The sequence below is a fragment of the Adiantum capillus-veneris genome, chromosome 30 (assembly GCF_014529385.1).
Source record: "Adiantum capillus-veneris isolate H3 chromosome 30, ASM1452938v2, whole genome shotgun sequence".
Lineage (NCBI taxonomy): Eukaryota > Viridiplantae > Streptophyta > Polypodiopsida > Polypodiales > Pteridaceae > Adiantum > Adiantum capillus-veneris.
Window position 1 is genome coordinate 104,934,341 of NC_140960.1, and position 23,113 is coordinate 104,957,453.

At 43.0% G+C, this 23,113-nt stretch overlaps 1 protein-coding gene across 1 annotated transcript; it reads right to left on the reverse strand.

The window, feature by feature from the left end:
- Window positions 1-716: 716 nt before the first annotated feature.
- Window positions 717-19,969, reverse strand: LOC147418564 (uncharacterized). The gene is made up of 2 exons (XM_086507548.1): window positions 19,566-19,969; window positions 717-847 (listed from the first exon to the last, which is right to left on the reverse strand). The coding sequence occupies exons 1-2, from the start codon at window positions 19,952-19,954 to the stop codon at window positions 796-798; spliced, it is 441 nt and encodes a 146-aa protein (XP_086363674.1). The 5' UTR covers window positions 19,955-19,969; the 3' UTR covers window positions 717-795.
- Window positions 19,970-23,113: the final 3,144 nt, after the last annotated feature.

Consider the following 23,113-nt stretch of genomic DNA (forward strand, 5'->3'; position numbering starts at 1 on the left):
GTACTTTATTCTAGTTGTACGATGTGATCTAAACATAATATAATTTCTATCTATGTATCATTTCCAATTTACCTATTATTTCCAATTCCATTTGAGTAGTAGTGTCTTTGTCTAATTTGTTGTTTGAAGTATGCCTGCTTGAACTAACTTAGCTAACTCAACCCAACATCGAATAGTTGTTTGAAGAGACCAATTCATTCCATCTCTAAATTAGATGGGCAGCTTAATATAGTCCCTTCCATTATGGGTACCCTATTTTACTACCCTTCTTTATAGAAGGACAAATTTTAGGGAAATATTCATGAATTTTTTGTCCTATATATACAAGAGAAAGAATGCCTTAAGAAGGAAGATGTACATCAAATCCTATTGTACATGACCAGTCATTCAATTTCATTTGGAAGATATTGACTTTTCTTAGGGTTTGCAAAGAAATGAATTTCTGACACAATTTATTGAAGAACATGGAATTCCACATATCTTTTATTTTTCATGCTACAAATTTTCATATAGCTCATAATCAGCACTGCTTTTTAAAAAGAAATGTTTTTAGAGTACCAAAGTGCCTTGTACAATGTCAATGTGGCCATTCACCTTGTATGATGTTTATATATACATACGTAAATTTATTTATGACTGCAAATAAAAATGGAAAACTTTCTCATGTTTCTTGTTTCAACATTATATAGCTAGCAAGAAAGCAGAATCCAAGAAAGATCATAGCAATTGCACCCGCACCTTGATCACAAAAAATGCCCACCGGCCCACCACATAGTCTAGTATCAGATAGATTTTTCAAGGTGGCAGCTGCAGCGCTCCCGCCCGTGAGCAACAAAGCGATAACAATCTGCATTATAAGACTCATAGTGTGTTTAAAAACTCTCTCTCTCTCTCTCTCTCTCTCTCACACACACACACACACACACACACACACACACACACACATACACCCTTTTGTATACTAACATATGAGGGCGCATACAATTAAAATAAAATAATTGCTTTGTTAACTAAGTAAATAAGTAAAATTCTTTCCTAATTTCTTGTTAATATTTAGATGTTTTCAAAATCTTAAACTTGAAAAACTTGAAAACACCAAAGGTTTAAAGACATTCAAACAAAAAAATGCATATTATTATGTGTATATGCGTATTACTATCAGAGATAGTCAAGTATGTGCCCCTACATTTTGGAAATTCCCTGTTCATAGGAATCTTCACATGATTCCTTCTTGTCGCTTGCCTTGCATGCTCTGTCAAAGGACCCTGAACAATAGCATGCTGATAAAGAGGGCTCTTCCTTTTTCTTAGGGTTCTTGGATGCAAAATGTCGACAGCATCTTGGGGAGAGGGAGACGCCTGTTGTCAACTTGGTTTCGTAGCTGAGGGGCGACGGGAGGATGGGGCTAGCCACTAATACCCCTTGCTTTAAGAAAAGAGGAAGTAGTAACAACATACGAACCCAGCTTGAAGGAATATCTTAGACGACATAGAGACAAGCTCTAATATGCCCGTGTTCAAACCGAGCTCTCACATCTTTTAAAAAAAATACAAAAAGAAAGGGGTCTAGTGGGGTTGTTAAGGGTTAGAATAAGGGATGAACAAGGTTTGCAAGAAGCCCCTATCAATCTCGCTAACACCTTTGAGGTGCTTATGCACAGGGATCCAAAGGGATTTCTTACCTCAGAGCTATCCTCCTCTCCGGCTGACTATGGCAGAGGAGAAGAGAGAAAGAGAGGTGCTAAGGTGTGGTTCCCCAGATGTGGAGGAGTTTGCCCCACTGTTCCCATAATGGACGACTTGCATATTCAATCTTGGAATGTGAAGGGCATACAATCTGCCAAGAAAAGCATTCTCATTTGCGAGGAGGTCAAAAAAGTAGATACGAATTGTTGGCTAATTCAAGAGCACCATCTTTACGCTTCCTGTTGTAGGAAACGGGCAATAGGAAATAAGTTGATGTATTACGGAGATGACGCTCTAGGGCATAGTGGGGTGCTCTCCATTTTTACAAGAAGCTTGAGCCCCAGGTTGTGTTTAACCACACCTCCGGAAGAGTCCTTGGGGTAAGGATCAAGTGGGAAGAATAGTCCTTCACCGTTATTAACATCTATGCCCTTTGTGATGCCAAGGTGAGAGCCAAACTCTGGGTGGATCTCAGGGAGCAGCCTCTCGAAGGAGATTGGTGCATCATTCAACATGGTGGAAGCTCGAAAGGATAAGATGGGGTCGGCTAGTCTACTAGTTGGCTCTTAAAATTCCAAATGGCAAGCATTTTGCGAGAAATGGGCACTAGTGGATTTGTGGAATGCGGATCCATCGAGTAGCTCTCCTGGTTTAACGTTAGTACAGGAGCCTCCAATATGCCAATATACAGCATCCCGTCTGGACAAGTGTTACATCTCCCATCATGCGGATTGGCTTCCCCCTGTGGTGCTGTGTGTCAATACCTCCAAGAGCATGTCATATCACTCTCCTCTCAAGCTCCACATAGCCAGAGCTAGCAATGACACTTGTTGCCCAAAAGATAAGAAAAAGAATTTAGTCTCAGGGGATCAACTCTTTAAGGACTCTCTCTTTAGATCCCTAGCGCCTAAGGCAGGAATTGGAAACTGTTGAACCTCGAGCCTAGCCCTCTAGGGTGTGTAGAATCCAATCAACGATAAAACGTGCAGGGCCCCAATTGAAAAAGTCTCGAGAGGTTGCCAACAAGGAACTGAAGGAAGAAGTGGAAAAGCTCTCCAAAAGAAAGCAAGAAGGGAGAGCTCTTGAGAAAGACCACACAAGATGGCTCGAGACCAAAGCGCATCTGGTTGATTTGCAAGCTAAGGAGATTGATAAGACCCGATAATTGGCTAGAGAGCTTTCCCTCAAACCCAAACCCGCCAACCAGGTGTAGTTCTTCATAGCTCTCAAAGTCAAAAGAAGAAGAGACTATATCACAACAATCGCTGACGAGATGAGAGTCTTCACTATAGCGCAAAAAGGGGGTCCATCCAATAATAGTTGGGGTAGACAATAAACTTAGGCAAGTAAGTCATGGGGCTCAAAGCATACACCATAAGAGATCAGGATTGGAAAAACATGGTCCAAAGGCTCCATAACCACATGTTTTAGCAACACGAGAGTAAAATTTAGACGCAAGGTGGAAAGGGATCTTGATTCTCAATTCAGACTTGACTACACACACACACACACAGTTGGCTTGGTTTCACAAGTGAGATAAAATAATTCTCCAGCAAAAACCTTTTTCAACCATCTTCAACACTACATCATGAATGCTTCTTCAAAAAAGTATTAGTACACTGATCTTGTTTGATAGGTGAGGTCTCTTTCTTATATATCCTCCCAAATGAGTAATTCTCTCTCTCTCTCTCTCTCTCTCTCTCTCAAATGAATCATGGTGGAGGTGATGCCTCTACTTGCAAAAGCTACCTCCATAAGTTCACCTACAACACCACCAAGAGGAAGCACAAGAGAGCCTCTTTACTCTATATGCACAATCAAACCGTGCCCCCCTCACATATTGCCTTAGATGGCATCAAGGTGTTAGCATCCACAAGAAAGGGAATTGTCCATAGCAAGATGGTGTTTTTGAATCACTTAGAGATATTGCACGATAGGTAGCAAGTGTAAAAATGAACACTAGCAAGGCTAAATGGGTTGAAGGTTAACTATGCAAACTATTTTGATAATTTATTGCATAAACAAAAGGCTATGGAGCTATGGACGTAGTAAAATAAGTTGGGCATAACCTATGGAGCCAAGTCTAGCGTCTTGTTGAAAAATCATAACACTCTCTCTCTCTCTCTCTCTCTATATATATATATATATATATATATATATACACACACACACACACACACACACACACACACACAAAATACAACCCTTTACGAGTGCACCCATGAAAACAAAAGTAAAGTTTGAAAGCAATCCTGATCACCAATGTAAGATATGTAGAGGGAGAATTTCCCAGGGAGTAGAAGATGGCCTGTACCCAACCGCATTGATATTGACACTGTCTCATAGATTGAGTAGACAGTCCCTATAATGGCTATAGCCATAGCATACCTCCATAAAAAATGTGTGTGTGTGTGTGGATGTGATTAGATGATAAAACCCTTTAATCCATGAAATGTATATTTTAGATATAGTGGCCTCTGTGTAAACCAAGTTATTAAAATATAACTATGTACTATGAGCTTGAGGTAGGTCTGTAATTTTCTCTTTCACATTCTAACATAATCACTCACAATTATGAGTTTTGCAAATATATATATATAACTATGTACATTTTACGTCTTACTAACCTTTTTGTAAACCAAGTTACCGTTTTCAAGCGCGCAACACTATAAGCAGTGCTGGAAATTGCAACCCTTCCCAACGTTCCTTAGGGGTCTAGTCCTGCACATGCATGGCACTTTTGTGATAGGCCTTCCCGGTGAAGAGCATGCCGTTCAAAGGCCCCTTTCGAATAGACGGGTCCTTTGAAAATAAGCCTTCACTAGGAAGGGCAAGTTTTGAAAATGCCCTTCAAAGATAAATTCTATAAAATAGCCCAAAAAAAATCAAAGTAGAAGGTTGACTAGTTAAAATATGAGCCTATGTTCTAAGGTGTAGCTCGGATGTGCTGCATTCAGGATTGACTCGTTTTAGTTTGAGCTTTATGGTGGTAGTAAGTTTCTCCGATAGATTATAATTTGCTGCCATGTGTCTTTTTGTCTTCCTATCCATTGGACATGTTGGGGTGGGGTGGCAAGGACCTCGATGTGGTGGCATCCGCTACTCAAGATCTGTGTCCAAATATATTGTTTGTAAGATCCTAGTCTTTATGGTGTTTATGCTCCTTGTGGCATATGATGCACATGGGGTTTTCATGGTCTGTAATGGTGGGTTGCGGGTCCATATAAAAGCCAAGACACTTGTAGTGTTTTTCTTCTTTCATATAAATAGCTCCTATTGAGCATTGCTTATATATTAGAAAAGAAAACAAAGCCTAAGCTCTAAGGTGGTAAAATATGAGTTTAAATTTATTAAAATTTGAATCCCACCACCTAAATCAAAGAAGAGATAACACTTTTAATATGTTATTTTTAATGAAGACCTTCAAAAAATCAAAATGCGACAAGATTTGAGAGTGGCAGCTCACTAGTTATGCTTTGCAATGCAAAGTCTGATGCAAGCAGACTTGTGATGTGTGCAATGTGCATGATGATTCTAGAATCTAGCGACCTCTAAGCTCCTACTCTAATGTCCTAGCCTCTAGCGCATGTGTAACTACAGTTGAGTTTGGACATGAATCTTTTAAAGGAAATGAGGAGATAGCATTGAGGCTCAAGGAAACAAGTCACTATCTCTCTCTCTCTCTCTCTCTCTCTCTCTCTCTCTCTCTCTCTCTCAACGCATTTCTGGCCTCTCCATGGCTTCACATGAGAGATGAACACTTTCTATGTACACTTCTTTCTCTCTTTGCACCATCCGCTGCCTTCTCTCCTACTTGCAGCTATACCATGCAAGTAGGAGCATGCCCGTTGAAGGGTCACTATATGCCAAGAGAATCTCGAACCACATCTTGGCCTCTAGCCTCTACCCTTGCACAAACTCCTGGATCATGTCATCCATGCCTTTGTTACAATAGGCATTGACCAAGACACCGTCCTCTTTCTTCCTCTTAGAGGGCCTTACCTCGTTGAATTGCCTCCCTCCTCTTCCTTTTGTCAAAGGGCCTCACTCACAAATGTCCCTCAAACTTGCACACTCTTGCATACTCTTCTTGTGGCACATGTTGGCTAAAGTGAGTGCTCTCAAGATGTGTGTGTGTGTGTGTGTATGAGAGAGAGAGAGAAAGAGAGAGACATGAAAACTAATGGTGATTCTTTTGGGGGGAAGAGGAGCAAACAGAGCTAAAGTACAATATACCAATATTCTAAAAATTTACTAACCATCGAATTTAATTAAAGAATACCTAATGCTAGCTCCTCTTAAGTATGGACAACAAAAGATACACCAAAAGCAAGCGAATATTTCATAGGAGCAAGAAAATTAAGGGGTATCGAGTGATAGGTTGGTGCATTTTTGCCTTGCATGATGACGGGCAAAGTGTATGATGGCCCTTCCTGTCCGCAGGCCAACTAAGGGAATTCCCCTTCCCTAGGAAGGACAAGGGGCACCCTTCAATTTCCAGGCCTGACTATAAGGCTCAATTCTCAAAGGAATTGTGAGTGTGTGTGTTTTTCGCGCGGGAGGGGGGGGGGGGGGGGTTGCTTCTGAATTTTGAAATAACTAAGTTCTAAGGATAAATGGCTAGCATATTACTACCAATATGTGGCTCAATTAAAATTTAGGGCAAATTACCAAAATACCCCTCTATTTTGTGGAAATTTCCAAATTATCCCTCGAATTTCAAAAATTCCCAAAATACCCTTATATCTATTTTGGTTGGACTCTTCAACAATTTCTAATCTTTATTCCTTTTTGACAATTGAGATCCGTTTTTGAGTGCTTAGCATGTAATTTGTCACAAATTACATCACAAAAAAGGTAATTACGTCTAAAAATAATGAAAGAATTCATCCCGAAAGCCTACGTAACCAATTCAAATTCTAGTTTTAACATCTTGCACGATAGACAATTAGTCATTTTATAAAAAGCTACAAATCTTTTTATTTTTGGAGAAATTTACTCTCACAACTAGAAGTATTTTGAAAATTTTAGAAAATTTGAAGGGCATTTCAAAAATTTATGGCAAAATATTGGGGGTATTTTGGGAATTTTTGGAATTTGAGGGATATTTTGGGAATTTCCACAAATTAGAGGTATTTTGGTAAGTTCCCCTAATCCCTAAAATTTAAGGCTCAAAATTCAACTGCCTCCTTTAGACAGTTGCAATGACGGCTTGCCAGTACTGTACCAGCGCAAGGGCAGGCTGTAGCTTTTTGGCAATGACGAGTCAAGTAACGTGTTACTATGCGCGTGGAAGACTAGTTGCAGTCTTTTTTCAACGAGTATATGCGACGTGCCACGGTGGGCTGGTTGCCATCCTGGCGAGGCATTACCTCCGCCACGCTGGAAGTAGTGCTTGAAATTTATCCTCAGTCGTTTCTTAGTGGCTTGGCCCACCCCCACTTACAACTGGCAACGGAACTTAAAATCCTAGTAAGCCGAATTTGCAACTTGCAATCTAGGTAGTAAAATTCAATGCCTTGGCTGAGTAGTTTCACCTTCCACCTATGTTAAATCCAGGCTAAAGGTCTTCTAGTTTGAAGACTACTATCCTCGTGAGTCGTCATCACACCATGGGACGAAGGGATCTATGGCATTATAGGCGAATGTCCAATTTACTAAGGTTAGGTTCAGATAGGGGTGGATTCTGGTGCTAGCATGCACACATACTTTGTGAACACCTCCGATTGGAGATGATGGCAAGTCAATCCCACAAAAGTTGGGGAGATGTGTGGTTGACCTACAAGCCTTCATCCAAAATGGTAGGCAATTAGTGCGGATTGGCTACTCCAAACGCATGAAGTCATGATGACACCGATGCAATATACAGTAGACTTGTGCAGGGGCTTGTGGCCCATAGAACCTAGTGTGCATGCATTCAACAAAAACTAATCCGAACCTGCATATCCATGATCATACTTGCCAATGCTTATGGCTAATGTTATGCTCTTAGTGCACAAGGAAAGAAGTAAATAATTTTCACTTGAAAACCATGCTAACATATTTGGACCAATAGGTGTACCAAAGTGTCTCCTTAAGGGGAATCTAAAGAGATACTTTGGAAAGTTTTTTGAATGAAAGGGAAAAAAGGAATTTTCTATCTTTGAAAAATTTAATTTTCTCGAACACTGCTCAAGTGGTAGGGGACATGTGTAATCTGTGTGTGTGTGTGTTGCACACTCTCTTGTTGCCCCAAGTGTCCACATACGGAGAGACGCCACTCTCTCTCTCTCTCTCTCTCTCTCTCTCTCTCTCTCTCTCTCTCTCCACAGAGAGTGTGCATGAGCCTAGTGAACCCAATAATCTCTGTCTGTCAGACTTGTAAGCGGCGCCTACGACCCTATACGATGATAAATCACTTTTGGCATGTACAAAGTAGCATTTATATGCATGGTCATATGTTTAAAAAGATGTAAATACATGCATTTGGGAGCTTTGCAAAGTGGTTTCAAGTTTTAAAAATGGGGCAACATGTGCACATTGTAAATATGCGTGCTTGCGTGTCGGCAGTCGGACACATGTACATGCCCGTATAGGGTATCGGGGCCTTGGATATGGTTTTAGGTGGCTTATTTTGGTTCTAAATAATGTTTTTGAGCTTTCTAGAATGTAAATAATGCAAGTGACAAGTGTGGGTACTCTCATCCCGCTCGAGAAGTTTGACACATGCTATTTACGGTGCCTGATCTGCGGTGATGCGTGCACCGCCCTAGAAGTGGTTAAAGATAGAATGTGGGGATGTGGCAAAGTGATTTGGGTATCGAGGATCAAGCGTGCAAAATTTGGTGAATTTTTGAGTGCGTTTGGGGTTTTTCCTACGAAAAATGCCCGCCAGGGGTCAAAACTGGCCAAAACTGGGCCAAAAAATGTCAAAAAATGGTCAAAAAGATGTGAAATGGCTTCAAATTGCCACATCACTCACAGTTCCGTGATGGTTCCAGCTGAGGGGGTACTTTTGAAGAGAAATATCAACACTTTAACCCCTCTGTGTGTGGGAGGAAGCAGGGTTCCTACAGGTGGTCTAGTGCAGTCCCGTTGCGTTCCCGTCCTGTTTTCGAGTGTGTGGAGGAGTGAATGAGAGCTTTCTCTCTTCAATTTTGCACTTGGGAGAGTCTATGGAAGTTCTGAGGTTTCCATGGATGTTTGTGTGCAAGTAACTGAGGGAAGAAGGTACGGATTTCTGCAAGACTATGTGACCCTGTATCGGTGCCATTAGGGTTGACGCTACTCCGAAGAGTCCAACAAAGTGGAGTTTGGTGAAACTTTTGCAATGGTTTGAGAGTGTACTTTTGTGGCTGGAGTTTTTGGTTTTTTGATGGTTTTTCTTGTATATTTTGGTCACCATCAAGCGTGATTTCAAGTGTTGATCACCTCGACTCACCTTGTAGTGTCTGCGGGCAGGCAAGGGCTTGTAGGTCGAGGCGTTTGGAGTTTGAATCGAGCTTGTGGGTAGAGTTTTCAGGGAGATTTTGAAGTGTAGTGAGTGAGGTGAGGAATTCAAGTAAATTCCTTGTGTTGTGTTGAGTTGTCTGGGTGTGTGAGTATGCACACGACATCTTTTGCTCCATCATCCTTTGGCGATCCCGCTGGGGAGCGAAAATTGCCGGTTGTGCACCCAGAATTTGGATTTTGAGCAGTGATGTACACAAATTTTGGATTTTGAAGGTAGTTTCATGATGGTGGTGCCATTCCAGCCATCAATTTTCACAGGTTCTGAGGATGCAGACGATTGTCTTGCATCATATGAGGTCGACTTGCCGCGAAGTTCCAAGTGAGGCGCAAAAGCTTGCAGGTATCAATCTGGTGGTCAGAGGCAATGCAAGAGAATGGTTTGAGAGATTGGCACAGGATGACAAAGTGAATTGGGACAGCTTTAAGATATGCTTTTTGAAGCGGTTTAAAAAGGTGATTCCTCACCAAGATGCATGGAAACAGGTCACTAGTTTGTTTATGCAAGAGCATGAGTCTGTTGCATATTTTTGGTCAAGATTTGATGATGCTTGGAGAGTGTGGAAAGATGCTCTTTTGCATGTGGAAGCCATTTCTAAAGAGGAATTCTATTCTGCATTTACAAATAGCCAAAGAATACAGGTTATTCACGAGTTTGTTACGACCAATCCTTAAAGTGAAAGTGCAAGAGAAAGAGCCGAATTCCATGCGTGAAGCATTGAAGATAGCACTACAAAAAGAAAGAAAGCTATGCGTTGCCACAGGCATGAAGTTCCCTTTTTCAATACGTGGTATGGATAGTGTAGATGGCCTTTATGTGCATAAAGTCACAGTTGCAGGTGCTCATGCTAACAAGGATAATAGCTTGGATACAGGTGTGGATTCCCATATGCGCAAAGTCGATGCAAATGAAATATGTGAAGCAATTTTGGAGAGCATACACATGCCAATGGTGCAAAATGGCAAGGACATAGTAGATGAATGCAAAAGTTTGAGCACTAGTGTGGAAAGTGAAGATGATGAGAGTGAAATTGACAAGGATGAGGTAACCTATCATGGTGACACATCTGATGTTTGTGAGAGTTGGTGCGATGATGTATGTGATGATGACATAGAGTCACTAGATCCATTGAAGGATATGGTAGCCTTGCACAAAGAGCAACGTATCTTTTGGGAAGCAGCTTTGCAGCAACATGGCATGGATGCTTGCATTGATGATGAGATGATGGGCTATGGTCAGGGAGTTTCCACATCAAGCAAAGATGAAGTAGGAGATAATGATGCTATGATGGTTGATGTGACCTTGGGTCCATGTGCTTTACCAGAGCTAGGGGTTGGGCAACCCTCTAGTGGTTGTGATGCAAAGACATTGGGTCATGAAGGTTATATGGATGAGTTCTATGTGTGCAAGGATTTGATGCTAGTGCCATCTCCAAGGGATGCCCGTGAGAATATGCGACCTACGGTTGTTAAGTATGAACTTCTTGAGGATGGGGTAGACAAGGAGGTTAAAGTGACCTTTTGCTTGCATGATGCTTTGATGGATGCATTTCACAAACTTCAATGTATGTTTAGGACATATCCCTTTATCTTCGAAGATCCTAATTGGCAGTTAGCGAGTCTTGGGGCTAGTTGGCATGATGAAGACTTGATTATTAGGTGCTATGTGGCTTTGTATGCATGTTTCCAGCTTTTCAAGTGGAAGATGCCTTGTGTCAAAGAAGAAGAATCGGCTAGTGATAGCATTTTTGGAGAGAGTTTTCAATTTCGGAGTGGATTTTTTAATGCTTGGAGTGATGATCTCTTAGCCATAAGAAATGAAGAGCAGCTGATGCGTCAGGAAGATGATGTGCAATTTATGGTTGTCAATCGAATGGGTTCTAATTATGAGATGCATTTTGAGGTATCTATGGTTCTGAATGATTGTGATATCTTCTGGTGTGCGATGGCATGTAGCAACCTTGGAGGTGATTTATATCGTGCTTGGGATCCAGGTGGACAATGGCATTTTGGCAAGAAAAAGGATGTTTTTTTCTTTGATAGGGGTAGCCTGCTTGAGCATGTAGTTGGTTCTATGCGGATGTGTAAGTTTCTCTATGATCCTGGAGGAATTTTGGGGTCACTTTTGTAGTTTTTTTGTCACTGTTTGATGCAAGTGTTGAGCATAAATGCTCTACTTGGGGTTGGGCAATGATGATAAATCACTTTTGGCATGTACAAAGTAGCATTTATATGCATGTTAATATGTTTAAAAAGATGTAAATACATGCATTTGGGAGCTTTGCAAAGTGGTTTCAAGTTTTAAAAATGGGGCAACATGTGCACATTGTAAATATGCGTGCTTGCGTGTCGGCAGTCGTACACATGTACATGCTCGTATAGGGTATCTGGGCCTTGGATATGGTTTTCGGTGGCTTATTTTGGTTCTAGATAATGTGTTTGAGCTTTCTAGAATGTAAATAATGCAAGTGACAAGTGTGGGTACTCTCATCCCGCTCGGGAAGTTTGACACATGCAGTAACTGTCTATTTACGATGCCTGATCTGCGGTGATGCGTGCACCGCCCTAGAAGTGGTTAAAAATTGAATGTGGGGATGTGGCAAAGTGATTTGGGTATCGAGGATCAAGCGTGCGAAATTTGGTGAATTTTGGAGTCCGTTTGGGGTTTTTCCTGCGAAAAATGTCCGCCGGGGGTCAAATAATTGTGATAGCTTCTGGTGTGCGATGGCATGTAGCAACCTTGGAGGTGATTTATATCGTGCTTGGGATCCAGGTGGACAATGGCATTTTGGCAAGAAAAAGGATGTTTTTTTCTTTGATAGGGGTAGCCTGCTTGAGCATGTAGTTGGTTCTATGCGGATGTGTAAGTTTCTCTATGATCCTGGAGGAATTTTGGGGTCACTTTTGCAGTTTTTTTGTCACTGTTTGATGCAAGTGTTGAGCATAAATGCTCTACTTGGGGTTGGGCAATGATGAAAAATCACTTTTGGCATGTACAAAGTAGCATTTAGATGCATGGTCATATGTTTAAAAAGATGTAAATACATGCATTTGGGAGCTTTGCAAAGTGGTTTCAAGTTTTAAAAATGGGGCAACATGTGCACATTGTAAATATGCGTGCTTGCGTGTCGGCAGTCGGACACATGTACATGCTCGTATAGGGTATCGGGGCCTTGGATATGGTTTTAGGTGGCTTATTTTGGTTCTAGATAATGTTGAGATTTCTAGAATGTAAATAATGCAAGTGAAAAGTGTGGGTACTCTCATCCCGCTCGAGAAGTTTGACACATGCAGTAACTGTCTATTTACGGTGCCTGATCTGCGGTGATGCGTGCACTGCCCTAGAAGTGGTTAAAAATAGAATGTGGGGATGTGGAAAAGTGATTTGGGTATCGAGGATCAAGCGTGCGAAATTTGGTGAATTTTTGAGTGCGTTTGGGGTTTTTCCTGCGAAAAATGCCCGCTGGGGGTCAAAACTAGCCAAAACTGGGCCAAAAAAGGTCAAAAAATGGTCAAAAAAGGTGTGAAATGGCTTCAAATTGCCACATCACTCACGGTGCCCTGATGGTTCCAGCTGAGGGGGTACTTTTGAAGAGCAATATCAACACTTTCACCCCTCTGTGTGTGGGAGGAAGCAGGGTTCCTACAGGTGGTCTAGTGCAGTCCCGTTGCGTTCCCGTCCTGTTTTCGAGTGTGTGGAGGAGTGAATGAGAGCTTCCTCTCTTCAATTTTGCACTTGGAAGAGTCTATGGAAGTTCTGAGGATTCCATGGATGTGTGTGTGCAAGGAATTGAGGGAAGAAGGTACGGATTTCTGCAAGACTATGTGACCCTGTATCGGTGCCATTAGGGTTGGCGCTACTCCAAAGAGTCCAACAGAGTGGAGTTTGGTGAAACTTTTGCAATGGTTTGAGAGTGGAATTTTGTGGCTGGAGTTTTTGGTTTTTTTATGGTCTTTCTTGTATATTTTGGTCACCATCAAGCGTGATTTCAAGTGTTGATCACCTCGACTCACCTTGTAGTGTCTGCGGGCAGGGAAGGGCTTGTAGGTCGAGGCGTTTGGAGTTTGAATCGAGCTTGTGGGTAGAGTTTTCAGGGAGTTTTTGAATGGTAGTGAGTGAGGTGAGGAATTCAAGTAAAATCCTTGTGTTGTGTTGAGTTGCCTGGGTGTGTGAGTGTGCGCATGACATCTTTTGCTCCATCAACGGGATGTGTGCAGGGCAACTCTCTCTCTCTCTCTCTCTCTCTCTCTCTCTCTCTCTCTCTCTCTCTCTCTCTCTCTCTCTCTCTCTCTCTCTCTCTCTCTCTCTCTCCGAGGGGGACGTCGGAGACACTGCTTTCGAGCAAGCCATGAAAACTTGGCGTCAAGAGCAATGGGCAGCAGTTAAAGGTCAATCTTGGGACCTTCATCTTGGGACCTTTGATCAAGAAGTGTATGCGGTTATGGAGCAAGCGGGACCTACTAGCTGGTTGTCGACAGATGTAGGAGGAGTGCATACAGAACTGCAAGTAGGGTGACAGAAACCGAGGTGCAGAAGGAACTCTCGAAAACGTAATGAAAAATTCAGGGTCGTGCGAAGGAGGGAGTGCTCTACGTAGGTGCCACACGGAGGGGGAAGAGAGAGAGATTGTGTGCGTCGTGCAAAGTGAGGGAGTCTGAGAGAGCATGGAGGGGGAAGATAGCAGCGTGGAGATCTCTCTCTCTCTCTCTCTCTTTCTGTGTGTGTGTGTGTGTGTGTGTCTGGACTGGTGATGAGACTCTGGCATGCAGAAACAAGGCAAGGCACGGGTGGGCTCTGTGCTGTGCAATGCAGACTCTCTCTCCTTTCCTATGAAGCAGGTTCCTTCCAACTATGAGCACCATCTGCAAGGAAGCGTCGGCCAGGGAAGCAACGCAATGATCTCTCTCTCTCTCTCTCTCTCTCTCTCTCTCTCTCTCTTTTTGGCGGTGGCATCCATAGCGAGCAAAGCATCGATGGCAAGCTGGTCGTGTGCAAGCAGCTGTCGTGGCAGGCGAGGGCGACCCGGGTGAGGGGGTGGTCTTGCTTGAGTGTGTATCAAATAAACTAGTTCATTAATAGAATAGAACTTTGCCACGTGTATAAACAATCATCCGTCAAATTTGTTTAACAATACTGGTAACCTTAACAAGTCTTATTAAGTATTCGACAATTTCAGGCCCTAAAATTGTTCCTGATACAATGTGCTCAAAATGGTCTAGTGAACGGATTTGACCAGCATCTAGGGACTTTGTCACATCATATAATTGAAATCATAGCACCAATGTCAGTCCCATAGACTCATATTCTCCACATGTGGAATATGTCTTAGTTAAGGATGTCCAAAAAGAGAACATCCTTCAAGTAGGAGATGTACTTGTGTCACGTGTGTTGAGATAACTATAAAAACTCAGTTACATGAGTGAGAAGGACCCTCGTTATGCTTGCTCCACACTGGCTAAAACCAACTCCTTGAGTTCTTGGACCATGTTGCTCCTCTTGCGATAGCATGTACCAAACAAAACCCTACATACACGTCCATATCTGCATAATGCAAAAATGTACTTCGGACATTATGGCCCAAAATACTTTGCTCCTACATGACCTTTTGAGGTCCCACAACTGATGCCATGTCCTTAGACCTTTTTTATGAAGAGCTAAAGTTCTTCTTCTATAGTTAGGTGGAGTGCCTGGGATGTTCAAGGCTGGCCACCAAATGGAGTCACCTAGGGGAAGGCTAAAAAAGTCCTTTGAATTACTGTTAGGAACTAAGTGTGTTCTATGCTTGTTCCATGCTTGAACTAGCGATCTCAAGAGATCAGAACCATGAGAGGAGATGTCCCCTTTGCCGAAATAGAATAGTGGCCATTGGAAGGTTCGCCCAACTTGCATTCTCCTTGAGCTTAAACTTATTAGTATTCATGAGTAACAAAAGAGACCACTCTTTAGATGGGTCAGAGAAAGCAGTTGTCAGCCATTTTATTGCTATGATCTTGAGGTCCTTGATGGCTAATCCACCCTATTCATTGGGTAAGGTACACACTGCCCACGAGATCTTGGCAGTCTTCTCGACAAATGGGTCCCCTGACCAGAAGAATTTTTTTGTAGACTTTGGAGATGGCATGTAGGTGACTATCAGCCGAGCGCTAGCATCCAAAGAAGAAGACTTCATACACATTGAGGAAAGTGGTTGATAACTAGTGTTCTCCTTGCTAAAGAATGTTGAAAGATATCCATTTGTTGAGTTTAGTTAAGAAGTTATTTCACACCCACTCCCATCTCTTCTTGAGTGAGACACCAAACCCCAAGGGAATGCCCAAAAGCCTGAAAATTTGCCTCTCTTGAATGGTTTTGCAAGTTGAGGTAGATACCCAATCTCTGACGGAGGAGGAGCAGTAAACTCCCGTTTTACTGTGATTGACTCCTGAACCTGAGGCTAAGCACAAGAGGTCAAGGACGGCCCATAATTCTTTGAGTGAGAAGGCATTGTTAGCCAACAAAGCATTGGTATCGTCGGCAAACTGAGAAACACACTGTTGCTGGTTAGTGTTGGGGAGCGTGATACCCTTTATTAGGCCCCCTTGAATCCTATCCTCGATAAGATAATTTAGGCTATCAGCTGCAATGGAAAACAAGAGAGGGGCTAAAGGGAAACCATGGTGAACTGACTTGTTTAATGAGAAAGGACTTGATAGTTTGTCGTTGAGAGCAACTCGTGCCCTTACGTTTCCTAACAAGGTTTTAATGAATAAGATCATCTTCCCACCAAAACCCATTACATCGAGGCAATGAATAATAAAGCTGGCCTTCAAGCCTATCATAGACTTTGTCGAAATCAACTTTAGCAGAAACAAAATCTTTCCCAAATTCGGTGGCATGCCCAAACCCTTCCCATAAAGAGATGACTGCTTCTATAAGCTTATTGCCCTTGATAAATCCTTTTTGCTCAGAGGATATCCATTTCATCAACATGCAACAAATTACATACTGCCTTGGCGAAAATTTTGTAAGCACTATTTGGCATGGTGAGGGGGCGCCAATTTGCCAGATCGTCCTTAGCTCCTCTTTTGTGCAAGAGATTGATAACACTGATATTAATTAAATAGGGTAGTGCCTGATATATGATGGATTCTTCCTAGACTGCAAGAAGAAAGGGGGAAGTGAGGTCTTTGAAGCACCTAAAAAATTTAGAAGGAAGCACCTCTAGCCCTGGAGTTTTATTAGGTTGAATATGTTCTATGGCCCATATACATCCAGGATAGTTAAAGGTAATTCAACACGTTTAGCCTTAACTTCTCAAATCACTCCTTGGGGGGTGCACTATGTAATCATGTTAATGTATAACGTGAGTTTGAAAGGAGGGGTTTAAAAATGCAAAATTTTTAGGAAATTTAACAGAGATACATTAAAATAAGGGGTCATTTTATTCATTCAGACATGTTAAAAGAGGGGTGTTTAAAAATACCCCGCGAACTCACGTTATATAGGGGGGTACTGAACGGTGAACCTCCCCTAGAACCACTTTGACCCTTTTAGCTAAAACTTCCATCCTTGCATCAATCGCTTCCAATAGGAGTGTCTCTAGAGAGCTGAAAAGATTACTAGGTGGTTTCTAACAAACTCCATATTCTGCTCGTCAAAGGTGATGGGAGGGGAAGCAATGAACAAGGGGGTCCTTTCTCTATCATTCTTCTTCCGAATGGATTTGAACATCTCCTTGGTGGGCTAGTCAACCTTACTTGCCCACCATTGCTTCAAGAAAGAAGAGGTGTGTTTGACAATGATCTCCTCTTCTTGTCTGAGCTTGTGCCTAAGGGCTAGAATAGAAGATTGTCTTGGCAAAGAAGGTTCAACCGCTTCAAGGTTAGCTAAATCCTCGTAAATTTTGTCTCTCCTCTTGTTCTTGATAAGAGTAACTTCTTTTCTAACTTGGATGAGCTTGCTCCAAGTGTCCTTGACTACTTTGAGTCTAGGCCTTGGAGGGAGATTTGACATTGGAAAAGGCATTCTTCCAGATATCCTCGATGGATTGTTGACCCACTAGCAGATTAAAGAGGGAGGGGTCAATATGCAACCATTGATTCCTCACTTTAGAAACTTTGTTGTCTAGCGTGATGGCCAAAGGGTAGTTGTTTGAAAGGCACGAGGTGTAAGGCCAAGGGCAAACCCAGGGGGGTCACGGACCCAAGCCGAGGGCTGATTGCTAGGTGTGGATAAGGGTTTCTAAATACGGATGGCCAAGGGCCTACATATAGGATGGTAGGGCGAATGAAACCTCACGACAATTCCCTCAGTCTTACAAGAGGTGTACCTAAGCTTGGCTTTGACCCTGGTGAAAGAGTTGATGAGATTGAAGTCCATGTAGCATCTCTCTAACCTTCTTTCCTAGGATTATCCCCCTTCGAATAATTCTATCAGGTGAATTCACTTTCTGCCAACCGTTATACACCTTAACCAAGAGCCCAGACACTCTCCCTTCAAGGATCCATTGGGAAATATTTTTCACAATTAGTGAGTGTTTATAAAAATTTGAGCAATGCTACGTGGTTTGATTGGGGCATTCAATTGAGGAATTCTTATCATCAAAGGGTTGCTATCGCACTCGGTGCTCCTCATAACCATGGTTTTACTATTTTTTGCTTGTATGTTTCATATAGAGCTTCCTACAAAATTACTTTCTTGTTCAAGAAACGCAAAGATGTAGGGGCCTGGATAGTGTGTGCCATGCTCCCATTGTTTTAGTGTGTGCCATGCTCCCATTGGTGAAACAAGCAGAGGCAAGTTTTTAGGCAAGTTTTTGGACCCTTCCCCGCCCCCGTGCTAGAAAAATTGGGGTCCATGGTATATTAATTGACGGAGATTGTAAAATCCCGATTAGATTTTGACATTGCCTTTAAGAAAACCGGGGAGTTTACAAAAGTTTTAGTGTAATTATTGGCAAAACTTCAAATTTTGACCTAAAAACAGGGAGAATTTAAAGTTTGCCCTTATTTTCACCGATTGGAAAAAAAAAGTATTTTTCTAGCCAAAACCCCCCCCCCCCCCTTCCCTTTTTCCAAAACCCCAAAAGAAAGGGTTCAGACGAGGCGGCGGAAGAGAGAGGTGCAGGTGTGACGATCCACCCTTTTGAGAGATGATTGGCCAACAAAAAGAAACTTCATTTCCGGACCCACGTAAACTTGGGCGAAGGCCCCTCCCTCGGAAGAGAGAAACTTCCACCCACTTTTCAACGAGAAATGAGACTGCTGGGCTTGACCGTTCTCACGGTCACCTGAAAAGTTCAAGGCTTTACCACTTGGGCAAGCCTAATTGGTTGAAGAAATTGCGCGCTTGGAGTAGGAATTTTGTGCGTCCCGTCTATTAGGTGAACCGTCAAGGTCGCTGGTCGGCAGGCAGTCCATCTTGGCCCTTCATCCACTGTCAATTCTGGAGCGGAATCTTTGCTGCAGCCGACGGATTGACAACAGGTCAGCAGCCGTAATAATCGAACTGCAACCTCTCAATCATTGCGAATGATTCCCAGCTCCATCAACAGCTGTAATTAATCGATCAAGCTCTTTTCAATCATTGCCACTGATTTTAAGCCACATCAGCACCTGTAATTCACCCCTCAACGCGTGTTCTGTGCTGAACTGTACCTCTACTGTTGCTGGTTGTATCCGACATGCAAGGCGAATTCACAGGTGCAGCAGCAGCCCGGCTAGAACATCGAGTGTGTAACATGCGACGATCATGGCCCGCCTCCCGGCCTCCGCCGATCGCCAAGGGGTCGCATGTATTATGAGGAATGGACACTAAGTGTCCATTCCCTACCTCGTCAAGGTCGCTGGTCGGCGGGCAGTGCATCCTGGCCCTTCATCCACTGTCAATTCTGGAGCGGAATCTTTGCTGCAGCCGACGGATTGACGACAGGTCAGTAGCCGTAATAATCGAACTGCAGCCTCTCAATCATTGCGAATGATTCCCAGCTCCGTCAACAGCTGTAATTAATCGATCAAGCTCTTTTCAATCATTGCCACTGATTTTAAGCCACATCAGCACCCGTAATTCACCCCTCAACGCGTGTTCTCTGCTGAACTGTACCTCTACTGTTGCAGGTTGTATCCGACATGCAAGGCGAATTCGCAGGTGCAGCAACAGCCCGGCTAGAACATCTAGTGTGTAACATGCGACGATCATGGCCCGCCTCCCGGCCTCCGCCGATCGCCAAGGGGTCGCAGGTATTATGAGGAGTGGACACTAAGTGTCCATTCCCTACCCCTTCAAGGCAGAGGAAGTGTTCCTGTTGGCAGGCTCGTCTGAACCCGCCCTTGGGACACTCTACGTGAAACAGGGCTACAAAATTCGATCTAATTTGAGGAATGGGATTAGTAAGGTTAATGACTTATACTTACTTGGTAGAAGAGAAGGAAGTCAGGGAAATAAACCCGAAGCCTGAGATGATGAGGGAGTTAGCGCCGAGCACGGCAACGGAGATGATGAGCGACAGCATTGCAGCAGCGCGCAAGCAGAGCGACGTGAGGAGCAGCCACTGAGGCATCCGCTGTCTCTCGCCTGCTGCCAATGGCGCCGGGTTGATGGGTGTCTCCCCTCCTCCACCAGCAGCTCCATTCATGCCATATGTCACCTTCTCCGACGGCGCGGCAGATGGGGCCTGTTCCCGCACAGGCATGTCCCCCAGGTTTATTGTGTCGAACTGCGGCACTCTCTGAGGCCCCGCCCCGAGATTCATTGTGTCGAAGGCCCCTGCAGCCCCTCTGCGGCTGTTTTCCTGCCCATCCATATGATAGTACCCGGTCATCTCTCTCTCTCTCTCTCTCTCTCTCTCTCTCTCTCTCTCTCTCCCCTGTGTGTTGCAGAGTCTACCGCGGCGCGGCGTTGGTTATAATTCGGGGTGCTTGCCATCGTGGCAAGCACGTCCCAGCCGGTATCTAGTCAAACTCAGCGACAGCAACCGGTTGACCAAGATGGTTAGCGCGGCTTTGACACGCTTCGAACCCAGCACCAGCGCTGCCCTGAGCCCCACCCAGCCCACAACACTCTCTCTCTCTCTCTCTCTCTCTCTCTCTCTCTCCCTCCCCCATCACAGGAGTTGACTACCGCCCTCCGCCGACGTCTTTGGGTCCCCCACGTCCCTTTTGTTGACATCTTGCGGGCTGCAGCCTTGACGATTGCCGATTTAGCACATGACCAGGCATGACCACCTTGAGGCTTGACCCGAGATTTCATGACTTTTTATTAAAAGTCGTCGATTGCAAAACTTTGATTCGATGGAGGCTTAACCAAAAAAAAAGTCCCAATCATTGTACATTTCAGTAGCGAAGTTTCAAGTCAACAAAAACTTAAGGTCCTATGCCCCCTTGGAAAAAGGTGTAGCTAGTGCTTTCGAGGGCAGACTCCAAACTCCAGAGAGGGGTTCCAAGCATGCGATTGAACAATAAAACACGTTTTAGTTAGAATAGCGGTCTGGAATCCGCAATGGCCTTTGGTGATGAAGCTCTTTCTATGAAAAGTGGTGTGGGGGGCTTTGCTTACAAGAGTAAAGATTCATGCCAAAGAGATTGGCTCAGATAGATGTTCGGGCTGCAAAATGGGTTGTGAGTTGTGAGGACCTCCCTCACCTACTTGAAAAAACTTGTGGTTTCCAACTTATGGAATAGTGTTGAGTAGGAACCTAGTTCTCATATGAGACAAATGTTTCAACAAACTACCCTTTTGGCTGGGAACCCCCCATCCAAACTCCCCACCATGTTCACAGAGAGGGAGACCCTAGTGCTCTGCTTTAAAGAAGTGTGCTAGTTCCTAATCTTGTATCAAACACAAGAGAGCCCATTGCCAATGCCCCTTTGGACGAAAATGACCATCCAACTACATAGGCGCCAACTCAAGATGGTGATGAAGATGGTTCGATTGTCATGACTCATTGTTCAACAAACTTATTTATCAAGCTGATGTAAACATTTGCAAGACAAAGTTGTAATTGGCATGTTTCGTCATTCATGGCCCTATGCTTTGAAACATGGGATCCAAACCCATTGGGAATCCAAGAAATTGTTTTGCAATAATGTGCATCGCTTACCAAAAAACTACTACCTCTTTGTCTTTGAGGATGTAAGAAGTGCCCTATAGTGATTGTCAAGGTTCGTGGTTGCTTTAAAAAACCGTGATTTCAATTTTTAAATGGCATAAGGGTTTTGATCCAAATAGTGAGGAAAAAGACACTAAAATTTATGTTTGGGTTGATCTTCGTGATTTTCTAGTCGAATATTATCCATAAATCAAATACTTGGTGCACGACCAAGTGAAGTATTGGAGCAAAATCCCACAAATGGAATTAATCCTAAGTGGGACTCTTGATTGCTGATAGTCGAAGTTGACCAATAGCATTATCTTTAGGAATGTGTTTCTTTGAAGGATGGTGAGGGTAACCTCCTCCACAATCAGAGATTCATATCTGAGAACCTGCCGAAATTGTGCTTTCATTACTTCAAGCACGACCATTTGATTAGGGATTTTCCTGTCCTTAAGACAAAGGAAGAAGGAGCAAATAACATGATGTGGAATCTTTTCCCAACTTGCCAAAGGGATAACGATAGGTCTCAGTACTTCAACATGAGGAATGCCAACCAAAGAAGAGCGAACAAATATTTTCAGCTTTATTGGATGATGTTTTTATAAATGGTATCAATGACTAGAAGATGATGAAGGAGAGAAGGTTCAACCTACCTCCAAAGCCAATTGATTCCCCTCGAGGTAGCATTGTTTAGAGAACCCGAGCTGATGATAACAACTTTGAACACTCTTACCAAGATAGTGAGGAGGTTTTCTTTGGTTCTCAAAACCAGGAAGATGAGTTTCAACAAGATCTAGGTTTTGATGATTGCGCAATGCAGAAGGGATGAGAGAGAGAGAGAGAGAGAGAGAGAGAGAGAGAGAGAGAGAGAGATAGATAGATAGATAGATAGATAGATAGAGAGAGAGAGAGAGAGAGAGAGAGAGAGAGAGAGAGAGAGAGAGATGTTTTGGTTAGAGATTCTTCATACACAATGTGTGAGATGCTTATTTTTCTATATTATCAATAAGAAAGAATAAAGTAGGTTTAGTGAGCGTTTAGCTTGTGATGGTATTGGCCTTATGGCCTTTATCCCCAACAAACTTCCACTTAAGCGAAGAAAGGGGTAAGTAGAGTATGATAGCTCTACCCATCAAATCATGACAATATGCAAAATTCTTAGGAGGTAAACCGGCCTTTGTGAGAAGGTCAATAGGGTTGTCATGTGTATGCACCTTGACAAGCTGGATGCACTTGTCCTCAAACATCTCCCCAATTAAATGATACTTTATCTCAATGTGCTTTATCCCCAACAACCTTCCACTTAAGCGGAGAAAGGGGTAAGTAGTGTATGATAGCTCTACCCATCAAGTCGCAAAATGCTCAGGAGGTAAACCCTTCATGAAAAGATCAACAAGGTTGTCAGTATACACCTTGACAAGCTGGATGCAATTGTCCTCAAGCATCTTCCGAATGAAATGATACTTGATCTCAATGTTCATTGTCTTCGCATGAAACACAAGATTTCATGCTAGTTGAATAGCACTTTGACTATCACAATGCAATATCAAGATCTTAGCATTGGCACCCAAATCTCCCACTACATGAGAAAGCCAAATAGCTTCTTTTCAAGCTTTAGAGGCAACCACATATTCTGCCTCAGTAGTTGATTGAGCAATGCAATCTTGCAAATAGGATCTCCATGATATTGCACTGCCAACAAATGTGAAAAATAGCCACTCTTGGACCTTCTATCGTCCACATTCCCTGCATAATCATCATTTGTGTATCCTTTTACACATGCATCCTTGTTTCCAAAGCATAATCTTTGAGCATTTGTACTACTCAAATATCTCATCACTCTTTTCATAGCCTCCCAATGCTTCTTAC